Source organism: Pyrgilauda ruficollis, unplaced genomic scaffold (genome assembly GCF_017590135.1).
Source record: "Pyrgilauda ruficollis isolate IOZ18807 unplaced genomic scaffold, ASM1759013v1 scaffold35, whole genome shotgun sequence".
Lineage (NCBI taxonomy): Eukaryota > Metazoa > Chordata > Aves > Passeriformes > Passeridae > Pyrgilauda > Pyrgilauda ruficollis.
Window position 1 is genome coordinate 2,899,797 of NW_024524934.1, and position 17,137 is coordinate 2,916,933.

A 17,137-nucleotide genomic window follows, 5' to 3' on the forward strand; every position below is an offset into this window, starting at 1 on the left:
GTGCATCTCCCTTTCCTCGGCCTCTTGGGCATGGACACAAGCATGGTAGGGTTGCCCACTCGTCCTTGCTTCGGCTTCCCCCTACCCTTCTGCTCTCTTGCCTCACCCTGGGCTCCTTCAGGATGTGTGGGCAGTGGTTTTGGTAGGCAGTGTGATGCCACTTGCCTGACCTGTCCTGTCTTTGCAAGATACTTCATCCCGCCTTCAGGGCCCACTCCCTCCAGTCTCTGGCTCTTCTCTGGAGTGCCACCCTCTCCCACACCATCTTCCAAGGCTGTCCCCTTGCCCAGTGGGATGTAAGCCAGCCCTAGCCTGAGTGAAAGATGCAGTAACCGGACTAAGGAAGGCTGGTAGTGTGGGGAGAGACCCCAGGCCATGTCCCAAGGAGTGTTGCCCTGCTACAGCCAGTGCCAGCTCAGGAGAGACGTGAAGGGACTTTCTCGTGTCGCCACTTCATCTAAGGCAAATAAACTGGAGTTAAAGCCAAGAAACACATTGACTTCCTGGAACTCTGCGAGCCGTCCGCACAGCTGTCCCCACTCCCCGAACACATGCAAAGCAGAGCTTATAAGGACAGACAGTATTGCTTTTGTGTCCTTCCTCAGCCAGTGGGGAGGGCGCAGGGGAGGGGACGTGCTGGGTAAAGCCCAAGGCTTGTCTTGTTCCGTGTTCCCCCTACGTTGCTGTGATTCCCAGTGACTGGGGGAAGCCAGACTCCCTTCCCACTGGCCTCCTCACAGCTGTGCAGGCAGGCAAGGATGAGGATGGAGGAGTGTTTGCAGTTGTCGACATAGGAAGGAATGGATGGATGTCTGCTTAGAGCCACTTGTTTTTAGTCTCCTGTTGCCCTGACTTTATTTTGTTGCCTAAATGTGGTGTTCATGGTCCCAGGTTTGTTAAACTGTCTTCAAATCTCAGTATCCTTTTTGCTTGAGCAAACTCTTGAAGCTAGCTGCAGTTTTGTGACAAAGGCTTCCTGGAGGGCCAGGTACCCACCAACAAGCTGATACAAATAGCAGAAATGAGGAGCAGCTCAGAGCTCCCTTTGGTCAGGGGAAGGAATGCTAAGGTATTAGAAGAGTCTCAAAATTCATCAGCAGTTGCTGATCCTAAGTGCAGCTGTAGGTTATTGCAGTTCTTGCAGTGCTGTGTGGTGTGTGTGGCACTGTTGGCCCCAAAAAGAGCAGTGCTGGTCAGGAACTCGGTGCAGACTCAGATCAAACTCTGTGAGGTGATTACCAAGTGTGCTGGGCTTTCCTGTTGGGAGCCAGGGGCTGTCAGGTTTCGCTTTCGCTCTTGGTGGCAGAGCAGCTTTTGCCTGAGTTCCCTTTTCTAGCCTAGCACAACCACAGGCTCCTGTGTGAGGGCTGTTCCCACAGCACACAGCACTTGCAAAAGGTGTAGACATGGCTTCCTTCTTCAAGTTAGCAAATGAAGCACAGGGCCAAGAGCATGGGCATGAATTGATTTTGTATTAAGGCTGCCCAGTAGCTGTGTGCATTGCTGTAGACCAGTTGGACCATAAAGGTAAATTTTACCCAGGAAACCCCTGCTTTGCCAGTATAGTGTCTCATTGTTACATTAGTACAACTTCCTTGTTTCCAGTGTATTGCACCAGTGTAATGCCAGATTATCATGGTGACTCAGAGTTGTTCACTAAAGGCATTAGCTAAGTTCAAAATCTGCTATGCTTTTTGGAGAGAACCTTCTGGTCATCTGAGCCAAAGTCCTGAGGAGCATTGCTAGTCCATAAGTCACCAAAAAGGGATTTTCAAAGGCTACATAAAAACTGAATGTGCACATATATATCCCATCATGCTTGCAAGGAAATAAAACAGGAGGAGTAAATATGTTTGAATATTTAAAATTTAGCCTAACTGTTAGGTGTTACAGCAACAGCATGCAAAATAGTCTGGAAATAGTCTGGGATCGTCTTGTTCTTGTTTAGCACTTCTTCCCCTGTCCCACTCCCACCAGAAGATCGTCCAGAACTGTTTTAAGGCATGTCTATGAGCATGTGGTTCACTTGTTTATTTCACGTCTGGGTGTATCTGTCTGTGTACAATTTAGACTTATGGATGTTGTAGGCTCAGATGGTTATTTCAAGGGGCAAAGTATTATATCTGCACTAACACGGGTAAAATGATTGTTTCACTAATAGCTCAGAGTTTATAGAAAGAGAAAAGTCTGTTTTCTTTGATGCTCAGAGAGTACCCTTCAATACGTGTTACATCTTTCGGTTGTTGTTTATGTGTTTGGTTTTGGGTTTATTTTGTAGAGGAAAATGTTACTTACAGGTGCAAGTTCAAAAGCTTTGGGGTAGCATTCTTAGTTTTTACTGTTAAGTGAAAGAGCGCCCACCAGATATTCCGATGTCGCTCTCTTTCTTTCTGTGCTTGTCTTCCTTTCCCCATGGGCTGCCCTGTACTGCTGCTCCAGCAGTGGTGATGGTGAAGTGATGCTCCCAGTGTAATTTTCTACTGTGGGGCACAGAGTCAGCACCAGCACTTCAGTAGCAATGGCAGAGTTGGTATTAAAAAAGGTCAGTTGGGAAAACTTTGTTCATTTGGTTTTCCTTTGCCTTGAGGCAGTGCTTTGAATAGCGTTAGCCCTTTTTTCTTCCCACACGATGCCTTTTCACCCTTTTTCCTTCCTGCCAGCTTTGACAGAAAGTTATGTTCAAAAGGTAGTGCGGGTGATAGCGTGCATCACTTTTGGGGTGGGAGTGACCATTTGTGCTTGGGAGTGTTTGTGCTCTGGGAGTAAAATCCGCTCCTCTGCCTAGAAGCTTAGTAGGAGAGCAGTACATCAGAAGCAGTTTGGAGTGTAGTGTAGCGATTCTTAGGTATTATAATCTCAAGGGTAAACAGTAAACTTTGTTTATTCAAATGCGATATCTCTCTTTGAAGTTCTGTTCTTGTCTAAATTTGTATACTAGCAGGTCTGGCCTTCATTTAAATGACCCTTGGGGTTTTTTCATGCCACTTAGGAAAAAAAAAAAAAAAAAAACAGTGGGAAAGCCTTGACTAACCTAATAGTATTGCTAAGATGGAAATGATGAAGGCTCAGGATTCCTGTTTGGACCTCATGGGAAAAAGTGGTTTGAAATGCATGGTGGGAGGTTGCGCATTCCTAAACCTGTCATTTTTTTCCCTCTTTCTTCTCCCCCACTGCGTTCTTTACTAAATACTACAGTATGTTTAATGAAACCAATAAAACTATTTGGCCAAGAGTGTTAATCTTTCCCTGGCCCAATTAGTGCATGGCTTCTACTTTTAACATTAATGTGGATTTTTTTCGGAAGGCAGAACAATAAGCAGCTTTGTGCTGTGTGTACCAGGTTTTCCCCCTTCTTGCCTGTATTGTGTGTTTCTTCCTATCTATTCCAAAGGGAGAGCTCATGTGCAAAGACAGTGGAGCAGTCTGGAACAGAGACTTGTACCAGCTCCCAGGGGCTGGGACGTGCTGCTCTGTGCTTGTGTAGCTGCCTCTCAGTTGCAAGTCAAGTGACTGTGACTCTGAAGACTCATCATTTTTTCTCCTTTCTTCTTCCTTATCCTGTGGCCGCTGTTCTCCTTTTTGCTTCATCCATGATGCTGTTCACCAGAAGGCGAAACAGCTGTTTGTTTACAGTGGTCTTCAAACAAACAAACAAAAAACCAAAATAAATACACGTAAGCAAAGGGGAGTTGATGGGCTCAGCTTTAACATACAGTGGAGTCACACTTTATCCCAAAGGAGGAAATAGGTCTAGCAAGTGTCTTCCTGTACAGACTGAATGGGAAGCAACAAGGTGGTGGTGTTTTTTTTGTAAGCTCTGTTTTTGCAATGTCTCTCCCATTAGCTGGTTGTGTGGGGCATCAGGTGTGGACCTCTGTCAGAAGCAAGAGCTATAGGCCCCTTAGGGCTCTCTGTGGGATGGAAGTTGCCCCAGTTTCAAGTTGTCAGCAGCCTCATCAGGTGGAAGGAACACTTTCCTGCAGAAAAGACAGGTCTCTTGGTGTGGCCGTGCAGAGAGGGCTACATTGTCTTGTTTGGTCCTGTCCCCCCTACCATTTGTCAGCCTTCTTGCTTAGTCACTTGCTCTCTGCTTTTCCTCCTTTTCACACAGGATGAATGTGACACTGGGGGGTTTCTTCAAAGCAGAAGATGATTTGAATGCTTGTGACCACTTCCCTGTTTCCTAGAGGCTTTGGTCCGATGTTGAATGTAACCTGAGGCTGCACTGTTTCTCAGCTTATTTCCTGTTTATCCTTTTTCCTGGAGGTCTTTGTTTTCTTTTGGGGAGAGGGAGGAAGGAGGCTCTGTCAGCACAACCTCCACACCGGGGCATTTGGTGTGAGCTGCAAGGGTTTACAGTCCTGAAGGCAGTATGGCATAGGGCATCTGTGCTGGGTGCTGCCTGTCTGATGCCCTGAGTTTCATAGGTGCTGTAGAAGAAAATCCCAACAGTTCCCATCCTCAGTGATGCGTTTTTTTTTAAGAGAAAAAAAAACCAACAAAAAACCAACCAGCCCAAAGCAAAAAAAAAAACCCAAAAAACAACCAAAAACAAGGCGGCAAGAGAAATCTCTCAGTATGTTCCTGCCTAAAGGCACTCTGCCACGGGTTTTCCCACAGGAAGGAGTGATTTGGCCCAGGGTTCTTATTGTTTCTATATCCTATTGCACATAGAAAGTTATGCTTCTGAAATTGGTGTGTGCTGCTCACGCAGTCTTTGTTTCAGTGGTGCATTTTTGTTTCATGCAAGAGAGTGGAAAATACATAGGTAAATAAAAGCATGCAGCAGCAGTTCAGTTGCGATCTCTAGACTGCTTTCAAAATTGGAAATTTTTAATATTCAGAAAATGGTTTTAGGGACAAGATCTCTGACTACATATATCTGCTTGTCTTTGGAAGAAAATCTTTGGATTCAGAAAAGAAAAATAACTGTTAGCTCATAGAAACTACGAAAGGCTGTAACAGTATAATATGTAGTTTTCCTTGTGAAAGAAACCAGCGAGCAATTTAGCAGGTTTTTATGAAATGGTAGGTAGGGTTTTTTAATGTGCATATAAGCCTGCCTGTTCTGCAGGCTCTCTGTGCATTTCCCATTTTCGATGTTGATAAAAGCAACACTAGGAATTTTCTGACTGTAGTTCTCTGGGAAGCTACTAAGCTGTCTTAAAGTTACCTTGGCAAACACAGGAGTCTTCACAGTTACACAATAGGTTTTTTGTTTTTTTTCCAGGATGTATCAGTGGTGACATTAATGTGCTAGGTATTGACTGAAAGAGGAATGATTATGTGTATTTTGGAAGGAATGGTGTATGTTGTTTGTTTAGGGTTTTTTTAAGGACTAAAGCACTTACTTTTTTTAACAGAAATACTTCAAAATAATTGAAACTGGTCCTTATTTTTGGTAGTGCTAAGCAGATGGAGCAAGCGCTTTTATATTTAGGGCAGTCTTGAAAGTAATTCAGTTGCTTATTCTATTCAAAAGTAAGTCAGCTACCACGTAACTGATTGAAGTAAGATGGGGGCAGGGGGAAAAGAAATAATTATGTTGCTCTTGAATGAGATGGACCTTTTTTAAAAACAAACAAAATAACAGTAAAGTTACAGCAGTTGCAACACTTAAACAAAGCCAAACAAATAAATGGCTCCCATAATTACTGGAGGAAACACAGAAGGATGGGTGCTTGGCCTCACCTTGGAGCAAGAAATCCCTGTGTCACAGGGATCACTAGTATTTTCTTAACAGAAAAGTACAAAAATAATTAGGGAAAAGTTACTTTGAGTTGTTCAGGTTAGTCTGTTTTTCTGGTTTTGAAGGTGCAGATGGAAGGCAGCATTTGTTGAGAGGTTGATGTTTTCCTGAGCCTTACGCTACCTGGGCTTAGTCAGGTCTCAGGTTTTGTCTCTAGACTGCATCTGTGTGCCACTCCTTAGAAGGCTGGCAGCTAAATGTAGGAAGGTTGAATCCACTGCTGTGTCTGGCATGGTGTGAAATGAGGAACCGCTTGACACAAAGTGGGCCCTTTCTTTTTGCTTGCCTGTTCTTGGGTGCTCCAGATTGTTGGCAGTTGGGGTAACACACTCGTTGATTGTTTTCAAGTGCTGTTCAAACAGCATTTGAAGATGTGTTGCATGACTGATTTGCATGTTATCCTTGAGAATATAATTTTTTAAAAGGAAGAAACCCTGTTAACTGTGGTTTGAAGGCAATTGTCTCTGTTCTCTTGATAAAAGGAAAACCTGTATTGAGCTTACTGGTTGTGGTTTGTAAATCTGAGATGATTAAATGTCCACAGTGTGCTTGTTTTTGTAATGAAATAGACATTTCGCTTGTAAGGTTATAAAGGTGTATTCTCTGTTAAAAACATATCAGTAGTTTTCCATATTACAAATAACCTTTTCCAGAGGCTATAGCCATGAGTGCTGTGGGCAGACAACTGTTTCTCATGTGTTGATCATTCCTCATCACTTCTAAAAATGATGTTTAACTGCCCTGTCATTCTACAGAGAGAACAGGCACCCTTCCTTAAACCCCAATGATAGCATGATAAGTTTGTGGTTTCAGAAAGGGGTGTGGAGGAATTCTCTTGGTACATACAATGGTTACTTACGTCTTCAACTTGTGTGGGAACCTTGGGTAGTGGAGGTGAGGAATGTGCCAAATGGTCCCAGAAACCTCTGTAGTAATTTTACCAACTGCTAGAAGGAAGAAGGTGGCCATCATGAATTCATGTATTGGAGTAAATGTTAGTCTTCCAAGAAAGAAGAGGGGAGCAGTGCATGTATGAGATTGAATCACCTAAATTCTCTAGGTGCAGAATATTCTTCTAGCTTCTCAATCAAATGTCACTACTGTCAGTGATAAGCTAGCTTGCTCTCTCTTCCTCCATTTTTTTGCTGCCTTAATGCTGCAACCAGGCTGGTGGGGGTTTCTTTGTTCGCCCAGGTTTTCCCACTGGTAGAAGCAGCAGCATCTCCCAGCCCAAGGCCTGGGCACTCATGAGAGTGGGTGCTTGGCTGCGCTGGCACTGCTGGTGTGCTTCTGTCATCAGACTTATGGTAGTCAGGGAAGTCCTCAAAATAAAGAGCTGTAGTCTTACTTTCCTAAAATGGTTTCCATAAAAGCTTACTCCCTTTCTCTTTTTTCCTTCTCCCTCATGTAGTGCTAGAGGGTGCTGCTGAAGAAGAGGCTGAAGAGCCAGACGCAACTGTACATACTACACTAAGTGAGGAGACCAGCAACCCAGAAGAGAGCCACAGTCAATCAGGGGAGAAAGATGAAGGTAATTGGTTCAACTAGCTCTGTGACTCTATGAATTAGGGCATTGATTAAAATGTAGAAACATTTCTCACCCATCCATATACCTTATTGTGTGAAGAGTACAAGATACATTGAGCAGAAGCACTGGTGCATACATTTCTTTCCCATCCCTAACTTTTATCTGTCTGAAGAGTATAAAATAGGTTGAACAGAAGCATGGGCACATAAATTCTCAGCTACCACTGCAGGCTTCCAAACAAAGATTTTCTTGGCTCACAGTAACTTGGCACCACATAACTTAGCCTCAAAAAACCACCTGTTTATAATCCTCAAACTTATGTTCCAAAGACAGTATTATGCAGAGATCAAATGTTCACAGACAAACGTGTTCCTCCTTGTTCACCCTCACATACTCTTCTTGACTTTCTCACAACATCCATTAAGATTCTGTGCTTTCCACCAGAGGTGACAGAGCAGTGGACTTGCAGGGTGTTCCTGTTTCTTAGGGAGACTTCTTGAGGGGGAAAGGAGTGTTTAATTTGAAAGGAGTGTTTAATTTGAAAGCTTCTTCTTTTTCAAACCTGTAAAGAAAATAGAAGGCCTTTCCTGTGTGTTTGATATGTCTGTATGTTGAGAAACCAGAGATGAGATTTTAGGTGTATTAGAGATAGGAGCATCCCTGCTACTTACAGCATGTGGTGGAGAAGTTTGAACCTCGACAGATTTAGCTGTGACATTAGTCATGTATGTAACACATATTCTCCATGGACTGGTATGGATTGGCATACCAAAATCATATATGTGCCATCTGTGGCAGTAAAGAGGCAATATGGGGGATACAGGGTTTTGTTTTGGTTGGATTTTTGCTACTTTAGCTTATTCCATATACAGAGTGGGCTTAAACCATGCTTAAAAGAGAACCCAGTACCCTACACTGTGTTACTAATGCCTTAATTGTGCAGTTCTGTTTAAAACACATGCCTCTTTGAATGATTGTGCTTGCCAAAGTGTGCATTTATCAGTAGTGCTCTACTATTTCATGGTGATCACAAGGCACCACAAATAATTCCATTTCACAGCAAGAGAGTATAAAGTAAATCACTCTATAAGCTCCATATTGAATTAAGGTTGAAAATTAAGAAAATGGGCATGTGCTATGAGAAAAATGTACACTTTGTCCTATGCATTCCAATATGAAAATCGTGGAGTCTTGTCCTGTTATAAGAACTCCACTTATTATGGCCTATTGCCTGTGCTCCATGGTGATCCAGCAGAGTGTGATGTGAGTTACAGGCAGCTGAAAATACTGTGGGTTGTTTGGGGTTTTTTTTTAAGATGCCCTAGGAACTCCTATGTGTGTTTTTGTTTTTAATTCCAGAGAAGCAGCTGGAAAGCTTAAACAGCTATAAGGTATCACCAAGTTCACCAAACAGTTTGGACGGAGCAGACTTGTCCTCCATTGATGCCATGATGTCAGCAGTGATGAATGTGGGGAAAATAGCTGAAAACGGCGGGAATTCTCAAAATGTCAAATCTCCCTCAAAGTCTCCTGCACCAAATCGGATTGGCAGGAGGAACCAGGTACATAAACCCAAATGCAGGGAGGGCAAGCAGCTGCCTGGAAAGTGATAAGATGTAATTTATGTTTCTTCGATTGTTTTGCCTTTTCTCCCCTCAGCGGTTGTTTCTTGTTCCTCTGTGAATGTTTTCTGGTATCACTCCAACCATAACTTAAGAAAACTATGAATGAGAAGGGTCCACGTGCTTGGATTGACACATAAAAAAATTTGAGCATGAGCTCCAGTGCCATGCAATGTTGAGCGGGTCTAGCAGATGCCCCTAGCAGCAACAAAATCACCTAAGAATTGCCATTTTGTCCTGCTGCATCCTTTCTCCAGGCTCTTGCATTCACATAATCTCATGAGGTATGCAGCTGCCCCGTGGAAGGTTCAAGTCATTTATGGTTAAAGGTGGTTCTGGAACAAAACATTCATCAGGATGCTCAGTTCATATGTGCAGTGTAAGGTGCCCTTCGCTTCCTTGTTAATAAATGCCTGAAGAGCTAGTGCAGAATGCCTTGTATGAATTTTGCAGAGTAAATATATGTAGCTTTTATCAGGTTTTTTCCATTTTCCCGTTGATGGCACCAGGTGGTAGCAGTATTGATGCAAACAAGTGAAAGGAGAGAGTCGTATCAGTTAAGCTGTAGTTATTTATATCTTTGTTTTTCTCCTGCTGGGCCAAGCTCGACCCAACAAGGTGCTGCAGAATATAAAAAATAAAAAAAACCAAATCCCTGTGGTCATTTGACTTCAGAGCTTGAGGTGAAGCACAGAGACTTTGTAAACGAATCAAGATGTAACAGGGACCAGAAAGGTTGAGAGGCGTGACTCATGTGATGTTCCTATAGTAGTTTATTAATAGCTTGCTGAGTAGCTGCCCAGTTGATAGACTTATGACTTGTCTTGGATTTTTTAGCGTGAAAGGAGTTAAAAGCCATTAGCTGTAAATGGACATCTTTAAATGAGGAATGGGCAGTACACAGACAGCTGTGTTTGTGGGATTCTGTTGTCTAGCACCTGGCTCTAAGTTGTATTTACAGTGTTCTCACTTAGGGGCTGCTCTGGTTCCTTGATTTCATCATGTGAAGAGAGGCACTGGAGTCCAGACCAGTCTCAGGGCAGTGCTGTTACACAGCTGTCCACCGGTACACCATGTGGTCTGGCTTCAGGGAAGTTTATTAGTGTTGGTGACCTTTATTCCACCTGGTATTTCGGTGGGCATCGAATCAAAGGAAGCTCTAGAGTAAATGCGACAGGATTAAGAGGGATTCTTACAGCATAAAAATAAACAAATACATTGAAAACATAGTAAATTGCCTATTTGTCTTTAGGCCGAAAGATTGTTAAAGCCAGAGGGGCAAATGGCTACATTACTGAGAAAATAGAAGTGAGATGTGAAATACTAAGTGGGTATCAGTCTTGTTAGCAGGCTCTAGTACAGCAAATTTCCACTTTCAGCATTAGCAGAATGAAAGCACTGAATTGTTTTAGTGTGTAGCAATGCAGGGACCTTAGATTCTGGTCAGAATATGCCCCTTATTATAATTTCAAGGATAATAACAGCTGATTTTCTGGGTCCTACTGCTGTTTCCCACGAGTTGGCAGCGAAACATTTTGCCCTGAACCTTTGTCCCAAAGTCTATGGTTCTCTTTATAATGCTGACTTTATCTTGGCTGCCGTCTACCCATAGTCTAAAAAGCATGTTCTCGCATCAACCTGCATGTATTTTAACTTCTCATTTGCTTTGCTCTTGAAGAAAATAAAAAATGTGACAGAGGTGTTTTTTGGGCTGGAGAAAAACAGACAGACTTAATGCACAGCTCCAGCAGCATTTGCCATCAGTTGAATGCAGAGCACTTGTGCCAGATTGACTTACTAAAGGGAGAGTAGCTGACAAATGAGCTGCTAATTTTATCTTTCAGTTCAAGAACTGTGTTTTCACCAGCTTGGCTCTGGTGGGGTAGCTGAATGCTGTGTTTTAAATTGGTGAATGGGGGTACTCTTACAGTAGGGATGCTAATGTTTTTTGGTCTGGATTGGGTTAGTCAACGGATTTGCTTGAGCTGTGTTACGGTATGCAGCTTGTAGCCTGTCTGACCACTGGAGAAAGTTTGGGTTTTAGTTAATAATAAACCTCAGATTCAATACTAATCAGCTCTGGCTGAGCTATAGTGTGTTTCTGATCTTTGCTTCAAGGTTGAACCAGTAATTACTCTATCTTCTGTTAATTCGCTGATTTGAAGAGAAGGCAGTCTGGAAAGCAGGCTTTGAAATCATCAAGTGCATCATGTAGAACTGCAGCACTCGTTTAAAGAGGAGGGGGACAAAAAACCAGTAGTGGGTTGATAATTTTGCAGAAATAGCCTGGGGATTAAACATCATCTAAACTGTCAGCACGTATGCAGGGATTTTCCTCACGGCGCAGTGTGTTTGTGCTCTGTCTTGAGCCAGCTTTTAACAGGGTGCAGTATAATTGGAGCTGAACATTACTCCACGGTCGGGTTGCATATAGTAAAATTAAAGTTGTATTAGTAGGATGGAATGAATGTTTGTGAATTACATGTTTGTATATAAAAAATGGGGGAGGGGCACTGAAATAATGCATTTTAATTTTCTTTGAGTGTTCAGACTTCATAATGGCAGCCTTCCTTGCTTTCTTTCTAATGTTTTGCAAGTGCTAGTACATTAAACCTTGGCCTGTATGTGTGGCCTATGGTGATTACCTTTGGGATGTAGAGGCTGAAATGTAGTTGGAAAAACATGTACAAGCAAAAGAATGGGGAGGAGTAGGAGAACCTCATCCTTTCATTTTAGAAACAAAGTCTTAAGACTTGTTTTCTTCAGAACAATGGTAAAATAGCTCTTTATCCATGTCCACAGGTCACAGAGGTAATTGCAAAATTATTATGGCCCTGTTTTTGAAAACAAAACATACTACAGATACTCTTTAGAATGGTTCCCCAAATCATGCAGGGGGGGATATTGCTTTAATAAGACATAAAAAAGAACTTTCTCTAACTCTCTGTCAGCATCTCACTATCCTAATGTGCCAGCGAATTTGTCACAGAGACTTGAGTTAGTCATTCACAATATTCTTTGTGAATGCTTGTGTCTGACAGCCTGGAAATGGTTGCTTCTGAGTTGATGACTTTGGAATATCACTGGGGAAAGAGAATTGTGTGGAGAGAGGAAATGCATAGACACACTCATACCCATCAACTTGCAGCTAAGGAGCTGCTGAGAATGGGTTCTGCTTTTTGCTTGTTTTCAAGCTTTTACTAATGATACTTAAGATAGCCACAAAGAACTTCAGTAGAAAATGTCACTTGGTATAAAAATTATGCTTTCCCATTGGTTATGCAGAGATGGTTTTTGTACTGTCTTGTCGCTAGAGGTATGCATCATTCTAATGGAAAACTGAGGTTTAATTTTGAGTGCCAAATCATCTTCCTTTTAATATTCAGGCGTTGGTGCATAAGCCATGCCTGGCTTCTGGTGAGGTTGTGAAAATGCCTTTTACATCATCCAGTAGCCGTCCTTGTGGACAAATTAAGGCAAACAGCTTTGGTTCCTGCAAGAGTGTCATTTCATCCTTGGCTGGAAGAGTGGTGGTTTTGCTCAGTGTCTCAAGGGCATACTTAAATCAGGTTGAGCTCTCCGGGTAGGATTCATTGTTTGTACTCGTGGTTTGACCATCAACTCCTCATTCTCACCTGGGTGGAGAATGATGGGGCTCATAATGGGTTTTTTTGGAGTCACGTACACTCCTGCATTGTCACCTCTTTCTTGCTATGATCTCATCAGATCTTGCGAGCTTCAGAAGGGTGGGGCCTGGCTGGTGTGCCTGGATGGGATGCTTCCAGCAGAAACACAGGATGCTGAAGGAAATGGTGCTGATGATTCAGTAAATGCCACTCTTCCTTCTGAGTCAGCCATGGAGAATATGCAGCCCCTACAAAAGGGCACCAAGATAGTGCTTTGCCATCAAGATGGGGTGGAAAATCCGAAGTTCTGACAGCTTGTGCTATTAAAAATCTTCGGGAAGAATAATGATGTTTGCCCATGTATTCTGATGATGTTCCAGGAATTACTTTTTGGTCAGCTGAATTCCTCCTGGCAGTTCGAGCTCCTTGCAATTGCCTTCACTTCCTGTCCTAAATTGCTGCTGCTGAGTATCTGTGTGTTGTTAAAACAGCTGCTGTACTTCTGTGATAGTTGAAATGCCCCCTGTTTATAAATTCAGAAGTTTCTGAAACTTGCTTGAGGGATCTGTCAGTTGATAAATGTGAGTTATTCTTTTAGCAGAGGCCTTTTGTACTTGGGATGGATTATGTTTTTCCATCCTCATCACTGACAGCTTTCTAGTCCTTTTACATTGATATTCCTTCTGATTGTTTTGTTCTCTTTTGTCCACAGGAAACAAAAGAAGAGAAGTCTTCCTATACCTGTCCTCTGTGTGAAAAGATTTGCACTACACAGCACCAGCTAACTATGCACATTCGTCAGGTATGCAGAGTACCAGCTCTTGGTTTCTTACTTTTATTATTAAGAGTTTTTCATTTGCCAGGTTGCATTTTGCAGTGGTGAGAAACAGTTCCCTGTGCAAGCCAATGAAATGCTTCATTGTTTTGCTTTTATTTAGCCTTCTCTTGCATTTTCTTCAAAAAAGCACACCCCACAAACCTAACCCTGAGGTGGGTAATTTTCCTCCCTTCCTTGCCTGGCATTCCACCCCCCCACCCAGTGCCTCAAACAAGGATGTGTGTCCTGTTCTGCATTGCTTAAGGTATCCTAAGGATCCGGAAAACCACTTCCATCATGAGGCCTAAGTCCTGTTTTATTATCCTGTTTGAGTACAGATCTTTTTACTGGTCATGCAAATTATGAAGGAGGAAGACACAATTTTTAAATCAACTCAGTGTAGAAGAGTCTCTCAGTCTTTCACAGAATATAGCAGTTTTGGGAGGATTTTTTTTTTTTTTTTTAACTGGATAATGCACTTTTTTGTCATCTACACGCCTGTTCTTGCTCCTCCTGAAATATATGCGTACTTAATAAGGAGGTTTGCCCTTTTCTCTAGCAGAAGGTTCTGCTTTGGATGCTAAGGTGTGGTTGATGACTGGCTTCACTAGATACTTATTACTTCAATTTTTCCTCCTGTACTGTAACTGTTACTTAATTATTTTTTTCTTACTTTCCTGGTGATTTTTTGGAATTTTTTTTTTGTATGTGAAGAAATTTTCAAGTCTCTGAATGCAAGTGAGAAAGAGTGGTACATATAGCACAGTAGCTAATGGCCATAACTTGACCTTGTAATGCATTCTTCTGGCCGTAGAAGTCTGTTTGTACACTCAGAAGCAGTTTAGTTTTGTTGTCTTGCTCTGCAGTAAGTTAAAAATTAATAATTTTTTAATAAAAATTAAAGAGAATTTGTTTTTAAGTGTCTGTCTTCTGCTGTGAAGTTCATAATTCCATCCTCTTTCCTTACCACTCATACAGCCCCAAACCACTGCACAGCTTAAAGTACCCCAAGGTCCCATTTGTGTGATGGGTTGTTGCTGAGTCCCTCTGTATTCTCTTCTGCTGCAACCCCAGCAGAAATGCTGCATTGCAGGCTGTGTGAAACAGCTACGTGTGCTGGTGCATTAAGGGTTAAAGATGAGGGGGGAGGAGGGGGGCTGGAGTTGAGGGAGGAGGGCTGGGGAGGAGAGGTATCTACAGGGCACACCCTCATATAAGGTGTTGTGCCAAGTAGCTCTTTAGAGCTGCTTAATTTAAGATGTTTATAGTTCTTGCTGATATTTTATTGGCACTTCAGAAGGGGCATTCAATGAAAAAAAAAAATCATTTCTTTCTCCAGCATAACACTGACACTGGAGGGACAGACCATTCCTGCAGCATCTGTGGAAAGTCTCTGAGCTCAGCGAGCTCCCTTGATCGCCACATGCTGGTGCACTCAGGTGAAAGGCCTTATAAATGTTCAGTATGTGGACAGTCCTTCACCACCAATGGAAACATGCACAGGTGAGTGCTGATTGTGTCCCTGGAGTTTGGAAAGGATTACAGCAGAGGGGGCTGTTTTTTTTCCTTGGAGGGACTAGCAAAGACACTTGGGCAAAGTGTCTTTAGCAAAGACTAAAAACACTTGGGCAGGAAATGTGGAGTATCTGTGACCTACAAATGTGGCATAACACACACTACAGCTACTAGGATGCTTAAGTAGTGGGAGGAAATCAGAATTGAGTAAGGTCTTCTAGCTTTCTTTAAGTATTATCAAGAGTTGTTACAGCTTTTTTGTCTTTTTTTTTTTTTTTTTTTTTTTTTTTTAGTTATAGTAGTAGTATGACAAATGGATTTTTCTCAGGGATAAAAATATATAGCCAAGCTATATAGTAGTTTCTAATTCCATTGCTTCAGAGTCATGGATTCAAGTGGTTGTATTGGAACATCTGGGGTTTTGTTGGTGTTATGTACTTAAGTATCCAAGTGCCATCAGGAAGATGCCTCTTTGGTGTTTTTATCTTGTTTCTAAATACATATATCAACATTTGTTTGCACTATAGACAACTTAATGCACTATAGATCTGGCAAAGTCTCTGCAGTCCAAATTTCCAAAAGTAGTTTCTATTGTAGGGATGTAGCAATATGTACAGTTGTCAACTGGGGAAACAAAATGTTAAAGCACATGGATTTTCCTTCCCCTCTCTCATCCCTTGATTCAGTATTCATTTATTTGCATGGGTGGAACATCTCAGAACGGATTAAGATGCATGGATTCCCACATAGCTTTCTTCCCTATACCTACAAAGAAACTGTAAGACAGGTGAGGGAAAAGAATATTGCTTACAAGCAAAAGGGCAGGAGTGATGGTTACAGACTGTTTCTGTGTGGAAAGGAAGAAGTCTTGTTTCCTTGGTTATTTCTAATAATTTTCCAAGCAGTGTGCTGTAGGTGGAATGAAAGGGTGATTTTGATGACAGTAGGAAAGATAACATAGTCCTGCACAATGGGAGCAATACCTGCTTGCAGCGTTACCTTCTCTGTATCATTTCGCTCCTGTTAAACACTTGGGTGAAAAGAGAGGGAATGTAGTTTTGTGGTTCTGTATTTATTTAACTTAAGATTGATTAGAACTGAAGAGAGCTAGCAAGACAGATAAAAAATGAGAAGGAGAGAACACAAAGAGATACTGGCCTTGGGCACTGAATAAATCACACATGTGACTCATCTGACCAGAGGTGTTGTGAGCCACGTTTGCCAGGTCGGGTCATTACTCTGCATGACGTGGGGAAGGCAGGGCCACTGCTGAGTTGCAACTGATGCCATTGACAGTGTCCAAGGGTGACTTCCAGTGGTGGAACTCTAGGATGGTCAGGCACTTGTGTCTGAATGGCTTGCTGAAGGACTGCTTGTGTGGTTTGAGTTTTTGCTCACTGGGCATCTCTTTTGCTCTCCTAGAAGCAGGAAGGGGAGGCTTCCCCTGAAACTTGACTCCAGGCCTGTAAGAGATTGATGTAGTCACCTTTGCTTATACAGGTTTCCCCATATAGAAATTCTTAGCATGCTTTTGTAACAAATTTATAGCCAGAATTGCCAGACTCAGTGACTTGCCCAAAAGAGTTAGAGATCAGTACCTTCTGATGAGAAGATGGTTTGGTTTTAATTTTTTCTCCTAACAAGATGATGCCTGAAGTTACCAGGATGGAGTGCTGTATTTACTGACTGCACTAAGAAGGACCTAAGTTCATGCAAGGAAAATCTTGATATTAAGAGTCTTTTTGTCTGATGGGTGCCTGTTGGTTCTGTTAAGCTCCTTCTTGTGCACGGCTGCCCTGCAGCAGCAGAAGGCTGTTCCTGAGTTTGGAATCTCTGCAATGAGTGACCCCAGACCCATGACAAGCAAAATCCTGAGCACACTGAAACGTGCTGGTTCTGCTAAGGGAGAGTTGTGGTTGGCAGACTGTGCCTTCTGGTCTTTTTCAGTGAATAAACTTTTCTTGCTATAACTGACTGTAATACTGGCTCTTGTTGCTGAAGGAAGGCATGAATGTGCAAGCAGGCAGATGAGGATAAATGCAAAGTGAAATCAAATTTTTTATCTGATGCTATGACATACTCACAAGGAAGATGTTATTTTGCCCACCAGTACCTCCTTCTGAAACAGGTATTTCTGGTCTAAGATGGTGTGAAGTAAATTTCTTTTTCAGGCATCTCAAACTTAGCTGTAGCATCATTTCCAATGGACTGTCAGTGCTGTGGCTGAATGCGTCTCACTCAAAACTGCTTCTGCCTCAGGATTCCAGAGCAAGGACCTGT

At 42.4% G+C, this 17,137-nt stretch overlaps 1 protein-coding gene across 9 annotated transcripts in view; it reads left to right on the forward strand.

Moving 5' to 3' along the window:
• Window positions 1–17,137, forward strand: part of RREB1 (ras responsive element binding protein 1) — a 122,443-nt gene that overhangs the window by 49,603 nt on the left and 55,703 nt on the right. For all 9 annotated transcript variants that reach the window (XM_041475387.1, XM_041475388.1, XM_041475386.1 and 6 more), the window contains 4 exons: window positions 7,161–7,280; window positions 8,637–8,839; window positions 13,238–13,327; window positions 14,682–14,845. In XM_041475387.1, the coding sequence (XP_041331321.1) occupies window positions 7,161–7,280; window positions 8,637–8,839; window positions 13,238–13,327; window positions 14,682–14,845 (577 nt within the window). The remainder of the gene's footprint in view (window positions 1–7,160; window positions 7,281–8,636; window positions 8,840–13,237; window positions 13,328–14,681; window positions 14,846–17,137) is intronic.